The sequence below is a fragment of the Notothenia coriiceps genome, unplaced genomic scaffold, assembly GCF_000735185.1.
Source record: "Notothenia coriiceps isolate Sejong01 unplaced genomic scaffold, NC01 NC01_scaffold00018996, whole genome shotgun sequence".
Lineage (NCBI taxonomy): Eukaryota > Metazoa > Chordata > Actinopteri > Perciformes > Nototheniidae > Notothenia > Notothenia coriiceps.
This window is the reverse complement of record NW_011351697.1, coordinates 1226379-1240826: the sequence shown is the minus strand read 5'-3', so window position 1 is coordinate 1240826 and position 14448 is coordinate 1226379. Positions and strand designations below refer to the sequence as shown.

At 39.9% G+C, this 14448-nt stretch overlaps 2 protein-coding genes across 2 annotated transcripts in view; both read left to right on the top strand.

The window, feature by feature from the left end:
* Window positions 1–343: 343 nt before the first annotated feature.
* pgm2 (phosphoglucomutase 2) lies at window positions 344–10288 on the top strand. Its single transcript, XM_010778044.1, has 13 exons — window positions 344–574; window positions 2590–2757; window positions 2982–3173; window positions 3802–3885; window positions 4251–4444; window positions 4683–4872; window positions 4959–5056; window positions 5245–5428; window positions 5795–5888; window positions 6798–6927; window positions 7035–7227; window positions 7867–8000; window positions 9277–10288. Exons 1-13 carry the CDS (start codon window positions 500–502, stop codon window positions 9377–9379), a joined length of 1839 nt encoding a protein of 612 aa, XP_010776346.1. The 5' UTR covers window positions 344–499; the 3' UTR covers window positions 9380–10288.
* A 75-nt stretch (window positions 10289–10363) lies between these two features.
* The window catches only part of tbc1d1 (TBC1 (tre-2/USP6, BUB2, cdc16) domain family, member 1), a 50510-nt gene continuing 46425 nt past the window's right edge, over window positions 10364–14448 (top strand). Inside the window, exons 1-2 of the mRNA XM_010778058.1 lie at window positions 10364–10547; window positions 11375–12039. Of these exons, the coding sequence (XP_010776360.1) occupies window positions 11416–12039 (624 nt within the window). The 5' untranslated portion in view covers window positions 10364–10547; window positions 11375–11415. The remainder of the gene's footprint in view (window positions 10548–11374; window positions 12040–14448) is intronic.

The following is a 14448-nucleotide window of genomic DNA, read 5'->3' as shown; positions in this document are numbered from 1 at the left end:
CAATGTAATGTAATGATCAAAAAAACCCTCTATACTCTAGACAGCGTGATTAAATTACCGTACAGCCAATCACAATGCGTGACGTCATTGACGTCGTGACGTCGTAACGTCACTGGTAAGAGACGGACCCCGAACACATATGGTACCCCGAACACATCTGGTACCGACACCGGCCCTTTGAGTGCAACCTTTCTGCGAATGTGGCCCGCGAGGAAATTGAGTTTGACACCCCTGCTAGACTGTATTGAAACAGTCATTGAACCCCTTTTGCGTCATGTCACATAATTACCACGATTGCGGAAACCTGTGAAGGCAGCAGATGAGAAACTCGTGACGCGTTACGTTGCTCCGCCCCGCGCTGTCGACAGTCATCACATCTTCAGTTGCATTTCCCCTTTCATGTGCTGTTAAAGGCTTCAGTGTGAGCATACGAGCATACTCACCTCGTTTGAGCATATCTGGTGAGCTGGACAGCTTCTTGACTCGGAACAGCGGCGACATGGAGAACGGTTCATCCATAGCGGGAGACTCTGAGCTGCAGCAGGCTGTCAGGCAGTGGCTGCAGTTTGACAAGGTGAGCTGACAGCTAGCTGCTAGCTACATGTGCTGGGTTATACGGGATTCACTGTCAAACTATAATTTACAGCCACTGTTCTGTTCTACTGTATGCTATTATTATATAGTGTGTAGCGTGATAATATGTTTAGAGTGGTGGTGGTGGAAGAGGTTATCTGATCTGTTAACTAAAAGTTAATTTACTACAGTGTATGGACATAGAAATGCATTGAGTACTCAATGTCCCAATGTGTTTATCATATTATTGGATTATAACTATTGATTTAATATGTTCATCACTTCAATGTTGCAATTGGTTAAGGTGGAGCTAATTTAGTTTAATATGCTTGGTAGTTTGATCTTAATAATACATCTTGATTGATTAGTTGAGTATATTTTGTATTAATAATCTGAACATGTTTATTAGCGAATTATGCCAGAAAAATAAATAAATATATATATAGTTTTAGTTTAGTATCATTTTAGAGTTACTCAAGTAAAGTTAAAACTAATACAAAGTAAGCAACTTTAGTAAATGTACTTTCCCCCATAGTTTTTTTTATAGCATTTCACAAGAATCACTAACTAACTTTTACTGCAAATGTGGCGTCAGGTACAGTGTGAGTGACTGACATCATACACAAAAAGGCTATTTCATAATAAGCTTTTAATAGAAACATTTTACTGCGACCTTTTAATAATGCTTTATTTTACAGGTCTGTAATTGTCATAATAATTCTAGGCTCATAAACAAATGACTATTATTATTCAAGGGAATACAGAGACATTGATTATTTGTTCCCCTCCCAAACCAATAAATAATCACAAATCCTTTGTAGTTTTACCAAGTAAGTTTAACATGCAAAATGTACAATCTGTCAACAGGCAAGTCTCCAATACATACATAAATAATGAATGCATATAATTGGTAGTTCTTTGGTAGCAGTTCTTTAATATAGGTTACCTTTTAACCCTACCAAAACCATAGTTATCTGGAAACCTCCAAGGAAAATGTATGGAAATAATGCATTTTTTTAAATAAAGCTTTGTGTTCACGGTGTATACGTTTATTTGGTTAAGTTACAATTATTTAGCTGTAAATCAAAACACAACATATTTACATGCTATGTGTCTCTGCCTCCCTACTGTCCTCATCAAAAGGACGAAGGAACTTAAACAGACAGATATTCTGATTATTAGTAATTTCCCAGAGGGAAAGCTCAGGTCTCGTGTAAAAGAGCAAACTGACGTGTAATCAGACTAACGTGCATCCGGCCCTCAGACCTAAACAAACCAAGTCATTCATGGCCTTAAAGAGACGGGGGATGCCTCTCATCAGGTCACATTAGAAAAGGGACCCTGGTTCATTAGTCTTCACATAATTGTGTTAGGGCAGTTTGTCAAATGGCACATTTTAATAGGAACCATCATATGGACCCACATGCTGTGTTTATGGCTGCCAATTCTCCCCAGACTTATTCTTCAGTACAAGTTATTATCTTTTTGGGAAAATGGACACGATATTAATTCACAACTTAATGCAATATAGTTGATAAAGATTCCTGCGTTTTGCTTGTAAGTCCCTCAGAAGAACAAGTACATCCTTCCTTGAAACTGCACATTATAGTAGCTTTATATTATATTACACATAACAATGTATTAGCAGCAAAGCACTTTGTTTAAAAGTGCTATTTAAACATAAACATAAACACACACTGACTAACTTAACAGACCTAAACCACATGTTTCTTTAAATGTCCCAGTGTTAGCAAGACATCCAGTTTTCAACTGCAGTCTTCAGCATAGATCTCTTCTCAAATATCTTGCCAAACACTTCAATGCTCAAGTAAATATTCTAGTATTGTAATATAGTCACATTTCTTGAGATTTGGGAAAATGTGCAGTTTTTACATTACTTTCTGATGTTTTATTGACTATCAAACTAACTTTTCAATCCTAATCTCCAGTTGACTGTTATTAATACATTTAATTATGTTGGATTTATTCAAATATGTTCATGTTTTCCTTCCCCAGAATCCCAAGACCGTGTCAATGGTGCAGGACCTGGTGAAGAAAGGTGCGGTGGAGGCTTTGAAGAAATGCTTCTCCTCCAGGATGGAGTTTGGTACAGCAGGTCTGAGAGCAGCTATGGGCCCCGGCACATGCTGTATGAATGACCTCACTATCATCCAGACCACACAGGTTGGTTAATGGACAAACTACTACCACAAATTAAGCATCAAGTCACATGCAAAGCCAGACATGACGTTATTGATTTTGTTCTCTGATGTTTGAAAAGACATGTCACAGTAGTATCTCAGTGCAGCGATTGTTTTACTGACTACCTGTAGGTGTTGTTAAATGTCACACAATGCAAGTTTAGAAACATTAATCTCCTATTTCTCTGAATCTTTTCTTTTTTACAGGGTTTCTGTAGCTACCTGGAGGACAGTTTTGATAACATTAAGGAGCGTGGGGTGGTGATTGGGTATGACGCCCGGGCCCACCCCCCCAGCGGGGGCGGCAGCAAACGCTTCGCCAGCCTGGCCGCTGCTGTGTTCATCAGCCGGGGGGTGCCGGTCCACCTGTTCTCTGATATCACCCCGACACCCTTTGTGGTAATCACTTAAACTTTTGTCATTTCCTCATTTTGTATTGCAGTCACAGATGATATAGTACCTTACCAAATGAAAATAACATCAGTTAAACATTCTCACAATCAAATTTGTAAGGTATATTTGTGATTGAATACATATTAAGTCAGATCAGTTGGTCTGGTGTAAGTGTTGCGTTGCTACAGTGGGACAGAAGCTACAGGGCAAATTCCATTCAAAAAGTATACTTCCCCTTTATTTAGTGCACATTGCATAAGTCACATAGGTAACGCCCAGTTGGTCATAATGCTGTCGTCTCTCACAGGACTCAAATCATTTAGCATAAATCAAGTTAGATTTACCTAAATGCAAAATTCCCAGTTTGTTCTGTATTCTGTTTGCTGGACTTAAAATGACCAACAGCCGGTAACAAAAAAAATAGTTTGTGTCTGTATGAGGCACGCACTTCTTTTTTCTCTGAAACTATTTACTAGATTTTCACCTGGAAATGTCCTAATGCATGTCATGTTGGGCTAATGTTTATCTGTCGACATTGACACATTGTGGCCTTGCAGTACACAGTATTTGATATTGTGTAGTATTTCTTTGAAATTATTGGAAATATGACACATTTCTCCTCTGCTCCCTGCAGCCGTTCACAGTTTCTCAGCTGGGTCTGTGCGCTGGTATCATGGTGACAGCCTCGCACAACCCCAAACAGGACAATGGCTACAAGGTAACTTCCTCACCTCCTCCCTGTTGTTTTAAGTTGTAACATCTAGTTCAGTGTAAAGTCAAAAAAATGACTGTTAGTTGATCGACAGAAAATGAAAACAAACTATTTCCTGTTTCCAGTTTTTTGAAGTTCCTGTTTTGTATGTCATGTCTAGTGATTTCAGACTGTTAACATAATAGGTCATTTCAACATTTGACTGCATGAAATTATGTTTTGCTTTTTTAATAGTTTTCTAACTTTTTAAAGAAAAATGTTTAACCAATACAAAAATATAATATAATCAGCACATTTATCGATATTTCAAACAGGTCACAATCCTAATTCTGTCGTTCTTCCTTTCCTGTGCTGCTTTGTCTGTGTCTCAGGTGTACTGGGAGAACGGGGCCCAGATCGTCTCTCCTCATGACAAAGGTATCGCCAAGGCCATAGAGGAGAACCTGGAGCCCTGGCCCAAGTCCTGGAGCACAGAGGAGGCCCTGAAGAGCCCCCTGCTCAAAGACCCCTACCAGGACATCCACACACAATACTTCAAAGCCATCCAGAAACACTGTCACCACAGGTGCTCCATAAATAACTAGAGATTACCCATTGAGCAGCATGTATTTAAAAAAAAAAAACCTGAGGAAGGCATGACATAGAAATACAGGAACTGTGCAGAATCATTGCCTGTTGCTGCTCAACATTTCAAATGCATGTACAGTATGAGACAAAACTGTATACTAGGACAAACACAGAAACTCCAGAGCTGAAAGGAAGTATGTATGGAAACGTTTTGACTCTGGCTTCTGTCTTTACAGGGACATAAACAAGAGTTCAGAGGTAAAAATCGTGCATACATCTGTGCACGGCGTGGGCCACACATTTGTCCAGTCAGCTTTTCAGGCCTTTGACCTCCACCCTCCATACGCTGTAGAGGAACAGAAAGATCCGGACCCTGAATTCCCCACTGTCAAATATCCCAATCCTGAGGAAGGAGAGGGAGTCCTGGTATGTTCTGAGCATTCACATCACAAAGAGTCATATAAACACGGTGGGTTTTAGGATGAAGATGTAACGTTTGTGTGTTTTTGCAGACTCTGTCGTTTGCACTGGCAGACAGGGAGGGCGCTGCTTTTGTGTTGGCCAATGATCCTGATGCTGATCGCCTGGCCATCGCTGAAAAGCAGGAGAGGTTTGTGTAAATATAATGTTCATGTACTTTTGTTGGTGTAATTGCAGATTGTTAACTTTTTCTCCCACCTTTCCAATTCCAGAAGCGATGCAAAAGCAACATTTTAAACAACACAGACGTTGATATATAAGGCTATGTTTGTTTGCAATTCCGCACTTAAAATGACCTCTTCCCTCTGCCTGTTTCAGTGGAAAGTGGCGAGTGTTCACTGGTAATGAGTTGGGTGCGTTGCTTGGATGGTGGATGTTCCGCTGTTGGAAAGAGCAGAACTCTGACGCTGCTGCTGAGGTGAAAAACCTCTACATGCTGGCGAGCACCGTCTCATCCAAGATACTGCGCGCCATCGCCCTCAAGGAAGGCTTCCACTTTGAGGTAACCCTAGTCAACTTCTTGGTTAAAATCTTTAATACATGCGAAACTCGAAAGCAAAAACATACTGTGCCAAATGTTTGTTTTTTTTAAAGCGCAGATCTGACGTTAATGTCCTCATGCATCCAAAAGTTGTTGTGCTTACTGGTACAAAAAGGCAACCTTAATTGCATTTTCCCAGTATGTGTCATCTTGTAATGATTGATCTTAGAAAACGTTAGCAATAATACATTAAGAGAACATTGTGAGTAAAATGTGGCTAAGACATAATTAATTATACAGTAAAATGCACTCATAGACTTCACCATTTCACATTTCTGAACTTTTTCGAACTAGACTTGATGCTTACTGTCCCCACTATTTGCACAGGAAACTCTTACAGGGTTCAAATGGATGGGAAACAGAGCCAGAGACCTTTTGGACCAGGGCAAGACTGTGGTGTTTGCCTTTGAAGAGGCCATAGGTACACACACACACACACACACACACACACACACACACACACACACACACATTAATTAATGACAGCATATCTGATTAATTTTGGGGTTGCATCACATAATTTTTTCTTCTAATGATCTACACAATGTCATGCTAAGAGGATTCATCTGATGTAAATGTATCTAGGGTCAGTTGGTGGGCAAGCACAATTAGAGTCTTAACAAAATCCTTTTGCAGAAACCTTGGTCAATGATAAAAACTAGCCAAGAAGAGTACATATAAAAGTAAAAGCAAAATAATACAGTGTAAAAACTTAAATGTAGTTTCCTCAACAATCTGCCTTTAGATGGCTGCCAACAAAGCATGCTTTGGTCTCACTGTGTCATGATAAATGTGTCTACACAGACACACTGCTACAGTAATCAACTCTTAGACTAAACTAAACTTAAATAAAACTATAACATAAAATCTTTCATTTTCCCATCCTTAACCTTTTACAATAAAGTTGTATTAACTACTCTAACAATACATCTCATAATACCTGACAGCTTAACACTTAACTTCTTCAAGCACTTCCTCTGTGGCCAGCTGTCTGATAAATGGTTACTCAAGAGCATTTACAATGTTGTAAAGTATAGTTACTTGTTAAGCGAATAAATCAATCATTGAAGTTGGAGAAAGAAAAATATCAGACATGGACTTTGGTCTTAGTTAGTTAGCGGTCAATCACCATGCACTGTTTTAAACGTTGTTTAAGGATATGACAAATGTTCATATAAACTCACAATTACAACATCACATACTTTGGAGCATTTTCATATAAAATGCTTCTGGTGCTGTAATTGAAATCGCATACCTTTGCACACACAGTTAATCAAAAGCAACAGCTGGAGGCGACGCATACCAAGAGTGAACTGTGTGTGTGTTGCAGGGTATATGTGTAGTCCCTCTGTTTTGGACAAGGATGGAGTGAGTGCTGCAGCCATAGCAGGAGAGATGATTTCCTATCTGGCCACGAAAAGCTCAAGCCTTTCTCAACAAGTCACTAACATCTATGAAGAGTAAGACAACATACAGTAAACTCATATGGCTTGGACTTTTTATCATTAAAATATATAGACTTCAGCTGTAGACTTACACTCTGACTCTCTCTCCTCCTCATTGTCAGGTACGGCTACCACATCAGTAAGAACTCCTATTTCATCTGCCATGACCAGGATGTGATCCGCAGCTTGTTTGAGCGCCTGCGCACCCACAGTGGCCAGAAAGACTCTTATCCCACTGAATGTGGCCGCTTCGCTATTTCTGCTGTACGGGACCTGACCACTGGCTACGACAGCAACCAGCCTAGCAACAAGGCTGTAAGTATACACATGGACACATGTACAGTAATTAATTTAGAGGGGACAAATCCTTGCTTTGATACATGCCAAATGTTTATGTACCAATGATAATATTGACCAATATTTGCAGCCATAAATATGGAAAAGTTAGTTAGTTAGAGTCACGACTTGTGATAATGTTTCTATCTGCTGGATATGGAAATAAACAACGGCTTATTAGTGCTACTGTGGGTTTGAAAATGGAAATAATGATGGTGCAGGCGTCGTTATATTTAGAAAAAGGTGTGTATTTTTATTAAACTTGACTACTCACTAAAGTTATAATGTCATACCTAAGGAGCCACAATGCTTCACTCTGCAGTGTTGGCCCCTTGCTGTGTGCTTTGTGTTAGGGTTCCTGCAACCTTGCAAATCGTTTTTATCTCCTAAATGTATAATGTTAATTTACCATAAATAAGTGACTGTTTGCTTGTTGTTGAGGGGCTTTTAAGGTTTCAGCATCCTATGAGAAACTGAATATGTGAACTCCATTTCTGTATTTTATGCAAATGTGTTTGTATATGAATAATTTCCTTCAAGTTGTCCATTGGAACAGAACTTCCCTTTTTGTATTTTGTTTTCTTTTTTATTAATCCATCACTCTTTTCTCTTTCTTAGGTTCTTCCCACCTCCAGGTCCAGTCAGATGATTACCTTCAGCTTCGCCAATGGGGGTGTAGCCACCATGAGGACCAGCGGCACGGAGCCGAAAATCAAATACTATACTGAACTGTGTGCGGCTCCTGGAAACAGGTAGAGGACTGCAGAGACCTGGGGTCTCATTTATAAAGGGATATACGCTCAAAAAATGGCGTACGGCAGTTTCTACGCAATGTTTGCGATTTATAAAATACTAACTTGACGGGAAAACGTGCGGTCCTCCACGCAAACTCTGACCCATCCGTACGCGGTACGCACAAAAACGGGAGAGACGAGAAATTGCGACACCGTTGGAAAGAAATATGTGGAAATAATACCATAAATAAAATGTTACCTCATGTATCATATACGAATAATTAATTTGCAAAAATGTATTAAAGCCAATTATAAAATGATTAAACAAACGCCTGTTTGCGACTCCTCAGTGCGCACAAAAACATAACTTGGAGAAATAAATAAATACGGAAAGGTTATTGAAAACCACCTCGAATATGTTGTCTTAATGTTATGACATGTATTCTCATAATTGATGCGGTAAGCAGAAGGACAGAATTAGGTCCAAACTGAGGCCGTTTTGCTTTTCTATAGGTTGTATAGATACGAGCATGGTTTTATATCCTATCATGTTTTATGCCGTTTGCTAAGACTTGATAATTCGCTCATAAAACACAGGAGGTATGGAAACGATCCGACCTCCATGCTGCTACTCTGGTTCAAACTGCATCCACCAAACAATGTGATTTGTCTCCACCTCCCCAAAAGAACCAATATCTGACACGGTGTAAAATGTCTTTTTTAGCTGTTCTGTCATCATTTCCTGTGATCTTCTTCATGCAGTCAGTCAAAAATGAAAGTCAAAAGCTGCGCCGCATTTCGAGTTGATTGTGATTTATAAAGGGAAACCGGCGTAGGACGTGCGTGCGCAGTGTTTTATAAATCGGAAAATGTCTGTGCATATTTATTTGCTTTGTCCTACGTAAGCAGCCTTCCCACGTGAATCCTACGCAAGGCTTTATAAATGAGGCTCCTGGCCAGCGGGTGGCTTTATGACTACTGATTATTTTGATTATCTTTTAATCATTTATAATGTAAAATGACAGAAAAAAGTAAGTTTACAATATCCTAAGGTAAAACCCAAAATAGTGAATATTGTTTAGTCCATCTCAAAGATATCAAATACAAATGATATAAACATTTTAAAAGCAGCATATCCTCACCTTTCGTGAGTTAAACAATCAATAGATTATAAAAAACAGTTGGCACTTTTCTATAAATTGACAAATTGTTTCACTTCTAAATGTCTAACATTTAAATGGCAACCCAGTCACTTCATTGTCATGTTTTGTTCCCCCTGTGACTCTCTCAACAGTGATGTGACGCACCTGAAGAAGGAGCTGGATGAATTGGTTGACGCTATTGTTGAAAACTTCTTTGAGCCAGAGAAGAATAAGCTGCAGCCCAAGCCTGAGTAACACTGATAGACAAACATTACTTTACAGAACCAACTGTAACTAATATGTCCTAGCATTTCACAGAGTGTCTGAATTACTCTAGAAGGGACTTTTGATTTAATACAGGCTTGACATTACTTTATTGACAGTTTTATACATTTCTGCCAGTTAGTCTTAATCTAATCTACAGGTTAAATGCCAAATGTTTGGGTGTAGGGATAAATCCAGAGACAGTTTTACATCTAAAAAGTTACATGGTTTGTATTGAGTTTACCTCACGCTTGAGATTTGGAAGCACATCTTTACAATGTTCCCCCTTCCTCAGTCATGCTGTTTCACTGTGATATTTAGGGTTCACACACATGCTGTATATTCTCTTGTATTTAACAAACATGCATCCGATGCTTTTTCAGCATCAACTGCAAGGTTGCTAACATGAAGAGTTACATAAGTGTGCAAATGTTAAAGAGAAATTCTGAAACTTATACTGTAACTTTAAAACTAGCTATACCTTTAATTGATGTTGTAAATTGTTGCTAAACTTTGAATGCGTCATATCTTACATAACAATATGGCATTGAGAGTTACAGTTACATATATTTTTAAGTTTGAAGCTGTCATTCCAGAGTTGCTGATATGTAAAATGACCAAGCCTAAAAGCTTATAGCACCACCAAGTGGAAATATTGTACATGTTTTGTTCACATGCTCCCACTGCGCATTACTTTATATGAATAGTTAATACTCAAAGGGACTCTGTCTCTTGACACAACATATTAAATCTACAATTAAGACCCTTTTCCCTATAGTATTTCATAGATGTTGACTATAGAATTGTCGAATTAGCACCTCACCTTTCCTTATGTGCCTCCTATTTCAAATGCTTTGCTGAAAATACAGTTAAACTCAATAAAAACGCTTGCCAACGGTGCATCTGGAGTGAAATGTCGAAGGTAAAGCACCAACACCACGTGCGGACACATTGCCCCTGCATCCTGTGGAGAGCATGCATGCAGCACGCACTGGTCATGTCCCATCTGAGAACAGAGAGGAGGGAGGTCGGGTCTGCCCTGTCTCTATATTTAACTCAAACTACAGACTGCTGGTGCTCCGTGAAGCTCTCCCTCGCTCTTTATTTCTGTGTATGTTAGTAGACTCTGACATTCACCGGGCAAGACTTCAGTGAACAGGTAAGACTGAACCGGCATGAGAATATCAGCCAGAAGATGGTCTATCGATCAAAATCGGGAAAAACGTACATAAACCGTGGTAGATTTAGTGTGTGCGCAACCTCGTGCGTAAATAGCCTATAACTTGCCGCGTGCGTAAAATTACAATCACCAGTAAAAGAAGGCAAGTGGGGCTGCGCTCCTCGGAAATAAGACCTCATTCTAACTTCCGTTGTTCCTCTACTGCAGACCGACCTATATGGCAGCTGCACTGCCTCATTTTATTTAAATTAAGAAATGATTTATGTTGCAAGGTCAAATATGAGGTACGTATTGGACGTCTTCCTTTTCTTTCTCCATTAACTTCACGGGAACGTTTCATTTCATAGCTGGCTTATCTGTTTTTAAAGCATTTCCATCATGCCCCGCTATCAATGTTGACGTAGTTACTTACACGTTACACATTATCACAGTGTATGTATACTTATTCTTACGGTAATAGCTATAAAAGTGATTTTAATGTCGTTTACGTATGTTAATGGTGTGGGGCAGGAGAAATGAGCTACCCGCTTTTCTCTCAACACTTGCCAAGTATGATCCTTATAGTTTAGCTGTCCTGTGTTTGTCTGTGTGTCCTTGAGACTGTAACAAGTGTAGGTCAGTAGTCATGTGTTTTGGGTTCGGTAAACAACACCAGGTGGTCCATGTTTAGTACCCTCCAAATGACCCTGTGATTACTATGCAGGACTCAGATGATTAACAGTGTCCAGATTCTACACAAATGGCAAAGTGGAACACAGTAAATGTTCTTCTTTAAAAGTCTCTGTCCTCTGACTGAATTTTTGCAGCTAAAAGCGGAGGCAGACGGCTGCATCTGGCCCCACCAGCCATGGAGGGGCTCTACTTTGAAGTGAAGCCCAGAAGAGATGAACCCTCTAGCCCTCTAAGCTCTGAAAACCCCCCTCCTAACCTGACCTCAAACCACCGCTCATGTCCATCACTTTCACATCGCAACCCTTCCACACTGTGTCCGCGCAAGCTCTCTTCTACAAGAAAAAGGATTTCACCACATGGGGAAAAGGTAGAGGAGGAGGAAGAAGGAGAGGAGGAGGAAGATGAGGAGATACGATACAAACTGATTTTGATCGGTTCTCTGCCGGTCCACCATCTGACCACCATGGCCATGCTGCCCTGGGTGGTGGCTGAGATCAGCAAGTGTCGGCCTGCGGAGAGGAATGTGGGTGCTGGGTTGCGGTCTGGGCGACAGGTGGACCCTTCTACCCGTAATCAGACAGTTTTCCTGTGTGTGTCAGCATTGCGGGTGCGATGTGTGTCTGTTCTGGGAGAGGGAGTTGTCTGGGACCCTCTGACTCACACAGTGCTGTTTGAATGTCGTCCTCACCAAGTGACCAAGCTGATTCACAACAGCCAGGAGCCCAGCAGCTTCGGCTGCCTGGTCCGAGACGCACCAAACTACTCCTGCTATGTCTTCCAGTGCCAGGACAGCACCAAGGTGAGTGAGTGTGTATGAATGAAATGATATGAGATTAAACACTACTGTATCAGGCATTATACTACTTAAAGGACAGAAACAACCTCGTTTCTATAGGTAACTACACATCTGAGTTGACAAATATGACATGTGGGGTACCTCAAGGCTCCATCTTGGGGCCTCTTCTCTTTAACGTCTACATGCTACCACTGGCTCAGATCATGAAGAACAACAAAATAAGTTACCATAGCTTTGCAGATGACACACACATTTACGTAACAATTTCACCAGGAGACTATTCTCCAGTTAAAACACTGAGTAAGTGCATTGAACAAATCAATGACTGGATGTGTCAGAACTTTCTCCAATTAAACAAAGACAAAACTGAGGTAATGGTTTTTGGAGCCAAGGCAGAACGTATAAAAGTTAGCGCTGAGCTTCAGTCTGCAATGTTCAAAACAACAGATAAAGCCAGAAATCTAGGTGTAGTCATGGACTCTGACCTGAGTTTCAACAGTCACATTAAAACAGTTACTAAATCAGCTTACTATCACCTAAAGAACATATCTAGGATTAAAAGACTAATGTCACAGCAGGATTTTGAAAAACTTGTCCATGCTTTTATCTTCAGTAGACTGGACTACTGCAATGGTGTCTTCACAGGTCTCACTAAAAAATCTATTAGAAAGCTGCAGCTGATTCAGAACGCCGCTGCTCGAGTCCTCACTAACACTAAGAAAGTGGATCACATCACTCCTGTTCTGAAGTCTTTACACTGGCTTCCTCTGTGTCAAAGAATAGATTTCAAAATACTGCTGCTGGTTTATAAAGCTTTGAATGGTTTAGGCCCAAAATACATTTCTGACCTCCTGCTAAATTATGAACCATCCAGATCTCTCGGTCTTCAGGGACGGGTCAGCTTTCTGTCCCCAGAGTCAGAACTAAACATGGTAAAGCAGCGTTTAATTATTATGCTCCAAATATCTGGAACAAACTCCCAGAAACCTGCAGGTCTGCTGCAACTCTGACTACTTTTAAATCCAGGCTGAAGACTTTTATTTTTGTCGCTGCTTTTAATTGAACTATTCATATCTTAGACTGCACTGTAACTTTTATCCATGTATTTTTTCTTTTAATGTTTATTTTATTAACTTTTCTTTTTAATGGCTGATTTTAAATGCCGTTTTATTATTGGCTTTCATTTTTTGTAAAGCACTTTGAATTGCCTTGTGTTGAAAAGTGCTATATAAATAAACTTGCCTTGCCTTGCCTTATAGTCATGTGTATACAAAGTAAGAAACAATGGAAAAGTGTACTCTTCTTAAATATTATCCCAATTAGAAAACACAGCAATAAAAGTTAAGGTGCCCAAGCAAAAGCTGTAACGATGACATTGTGCCCTAGATTGAGTCAAAGCAATTTGTGTGTTGTAGAAAAACCTTGGTATCTACATAAAGTAATAGAGCTCCCAAATCATCATGATTATTGCATGTCAAAGTGAAGAGTCTCATAAAGCATAATGAAAGCAACATGCAGAGAGCTAATTAAACTTAACCTATTTGCATGTCAGTTTAGAATCTAGAGCAGACAGGAAACTAATAGAACCACATGAGAATCAGGATTCAGCCGGCAACACTCTCCTTACATTTTGACAAAAAGGTAGCCAGATCATTCAGTGTGATCACACTATTTATTACCACATCCCACTGAGAGAAACTGGATCTTGAATTGGCACCTTGTAAGTCTATGTTCACTGTGCTTTAACTTCAACCACATAAACACAAACACGTCCACATACAAAACACACATTCGCACACTCCTGACCTCTAAATCCTTTAACCTCTCCTCCACATGCTGGGCTTTGCCAACAGCCTCTGCACTGTGAAGCTGCAGCTGGTGCCTGAATCAAGCCAGAGACATTTGATAGCATCCTCATTGCATGCCATGCTTAACATACCGAAGAATTAAAAGAGTTAGCCACATTATAGAGATGGAGATACTAATTAAATCTTAGGAGTAAGAATTACAAATGTCAGCTCGAACTCGACCTACAACTCTTTTTGTGTTGCTTTCCACAAGTCCCGGTTTACAGGCAAATATCTGCATAACCTTAACACATATGAACAGCCAGCATGTGCTCTGTGATGTACTGTAAATAGTGACATGTGTCTCTATATGTGCATATGTGTCACTACTCACTACATGTACTGTATTTGGTATCAATCCCCACATTCAGATTCATTTTACTTTATCATACACACATAGGATGTTTTGTGTGTGTATTCTTGTGTGTAAGTTAAAATAGCTTGCTTTACATTAAGCAAGCAAGATGTCATGTTGCCAAGGCGACCACTTCCTTTGGCTCAGCTTTTGGTGTGTGTGTGTGTGTGTGTGTGTGTGTGTGTGTGTGTGTGTGTGTGTGTGTGTGTG